The sequence below is a fragment of the Sinocyclocheilus rhinocerous genome, unplaced genomic scaffold (assembly GCF_001515625.1).
Source record: "Sinocyclocheilus rhinocerous isolate Xijiao unplaced genomic scaffold, SAMN03320098_v1.1 scaffold284, whole genome shotgun sequence".
Lineage (NCBI taxonomy): Eukaryota > Metazoa > Chordata > Actinopteri > Cypriniformes > Cyprinidae > Sinocyclocheilus > Sinocyclocheilus rhinocerous.
Window position 1 is genome coordinate 682,652 of NW_015628031.1, and position 2,663 is coordinate 685,314.

General features: G+C 40.3%; 1 protein-coding gene across 2 annotated transcripts in view; it reads left to right on the top strand.

Annotated features, from left to right (window-relative positions):
- The first annotated feature begins 998 nt into the window (after nt 1–998).
- Nucleotides 999–2,663, top strand: part of LOC107737193 (DNL-type zinc finger protein-like) — a 3,893-nt gene continuing 2,228 nt past the window's right edge. Inside the window, exons 1-2 of one of the 2 annotated variants that reach the window (XM_016548639.1) lie at nt 999–1,426; nt 1,531–1,670. In XM_016548639.1, the coding sequence (XP_016404125.1) occupies nt 1,148–1,426; nt 1,531–1,670 (419 nt within the window). In that variant the 5' untranslated portion in view covers nt 999–1,147. Of the gene's footprint in view, nt 1,427–1,530; nt 1,671–2,289; nt 2,402–2,663 lie in introns of those variants that run through there. The other variant, XR_001639775.1, reaches the window with a different exon arrangement.

The window sequence follows — 2,663 nt, forward strand, 5'->3', positions numbered from 1 at the left end:
TCATTAGAAGGGGGTGTCCCAATACTTTTGGCAATACAGTGTATATCCAACATACACATTGATTGACATTCCTTTTTGAAGGCCGTGATCATGAATATTTAATTAGGTTACGTGACGGACGCTGCGACAACGTTACTAAGCAACGTCAGCGTTGCTCACTTAATATTCACGAGCCAGATCTTCGCCATAGTAGGATTTGTACTGCGGCGCGTTGAATGGAGCTGCGCTGATACAGCACGAGCGGGCGTGACTGACGCAGCGCGGAGCGGACGCTGCAGACTATCCTTCTGCGATGAAGATCGTTTACTGTAACTGAAGGAACTGTCGCAAGACACAGACGCGGGGGAAGTCAAGAAGAGTCACAACTGTTGAATAACGGAAAGTTACTATGACATCATACATTTTCGTGTATTTACTAGTACGATGATTGTATATATAAGTCATATATCTGGACCATATATCTATATCAACATAAAAAAAATTATAATATAAGAATAAATAATAATATTTGGCCAGGAAAGCTGCAGAGGAAATGTTACAGTCACACCCAAAACAACCTAATAATTTAATAATGATCACATTGTCATACGTTATATTACATGTATAAAAATGTGATAATTATTAGATGATTAAGTGTAATGTGTATGATCTTTTTTGTTGTTCTCTGGGATGATTTTAAAGAAACAAAATGTTTTATTTTTCTTCAAAAACAATTATTTTACATTTTAATTTATTTATTAAAAAGAATCAAATATCTAGATACCAAAGTTCAAGCGAAATATTACATTTAATATTATAAAAAATATATAAAACAACTGAAAACTAATCCGTGATCTGCCTCTCATCGTTTATTGAGAATATTTTTTTTCTTTATTTGAATAATAATATTATTTTAATAATATATTTTATAACATATAACATAACATGAACACGGGGAAAAACATACTTTTGCGTATTTCATCTCAAACTGATGTAATCCACATGTCACTGGCGGAAAAACGTGATGGGCGGGGCTTCGGTTCGTCTTTGTCGTCATCGGCAAGCGACGAGTGATTCAACTCGCATATGACAAATATGACATTTCAGCGTCAGTAGAGAGAGATTGCTTGTGTTTAAACAGAACAGTTAGCTCGGTAACGTTTCGATAATGACTTCTCGATTATGTTTCTTTTTATTCAGACCGAGAATTCCCAGATCACGTGGTGCGGTACCCAAAACATCATGTAGTACAGCTAGAGGCAAGCATGAGGAGGCACAGAAAAGAGCTCCGAACACCTTACATTTCTCTCATTCGTTACTGGGGACTTCTGTGTCACACAGCGGAGGCAGATTGAGTTTCTGCAGGAGCTTCACAACTTCTGGAAGCAGGACTGAAGCCATTGGACAGCTGCAGTTAACACACTATCACCTGGTTTACACCTGCAAAGTAAGATTATACTTCTCCTTCTGTCTGTGTTTGACTTCTTATTTAGGGGAACTTTTGACTGCTTAGGTAATGTTCAGTCATTTAATTGTATATTTTGTCTCTAGGTGTGCTCCACCCGCTCTATGAAGAAAATATCAAAGATAGCCTATCACAAGGGTGTTGTCATTGTAACTTGTCCTGGATGTAAAAACCACCACGTGATCGCTGATAATCTGAAGTGGTTCTCTGACCTGGAGGGGAAAAGGTGTGTATGTTTTTAGCCCTAAACACACTGCATGATTTTCGGCTGTCCCAGACGAAAGATTGACATCGGGGAAACAATCGTGGCTCCTAATCGGTGCTCTTATGTCATACAGTAGGGTGACCATACGTGCCATTTTCCCAGGACGCGTCCTGGCCAGGATTTCTATATTGCCTAAAATATCTAGGTTTTGGCTTTGTTTGCGTGTGTGGACCGATCGGTGTATGACATCAAAATACCTCGAGAGCATTTTGAAAGCATAAGGAACCGTCTGTATGGTACTTTGATGTCATACACCGATCTGTCTGCACACGCAAACAAAGCCAAAACCTAGATATTTTAGGCAATATAGAAATCCTGGCCAGGACGCCCTGGGAAAATGGCACGTATGGTCACCCTATCATACAGTGAGTGAGGTTCAAAGACGACTGTTGTTGTCACGAAGGTCAACGGTCAAAGACAGCCTACGATTCAGCATGATCATCGCACAGTGTGTTTGCTGCTACGATCCACGTTTACTGACCAACCAATAAAAATACGACATGGCGCTAAAACATAAAACTGCTTACCTCAAGCTCTTATCCCTTCCTCTTTCGCCGCTTCCACTTTTTTTCAGAGAAAATATCAAAGATAGCCTATCACAAGGGTGTTGTCATTGTAACTTGTCCTGGATGTAAAAACCACCACGTGATCGCTGATAATCTGAAGTGGTTCTCTGACCTGGAGGGGAAAAGGTGTGTATGTTTTTAGCCCTAAACACACTGCATGATTTTCGGCTGTCCCAGACGAAAGATTGACATCGGGGAAACAATCGTGGCTCCTAATCGGTGCTCTTATGTCATACAGTAGGGTGACCATACGTGCCATTTTCCCAGGACGCGTCCTGGCCAGGATTTCTATATTGCCTAAAATATCTAGGTTTTGGCTTTGTTTGCGTGTGTGGACCGATCGGTGTATGACATCAAAATACCTCGAGAGCATTTTGAAAGCATAAGG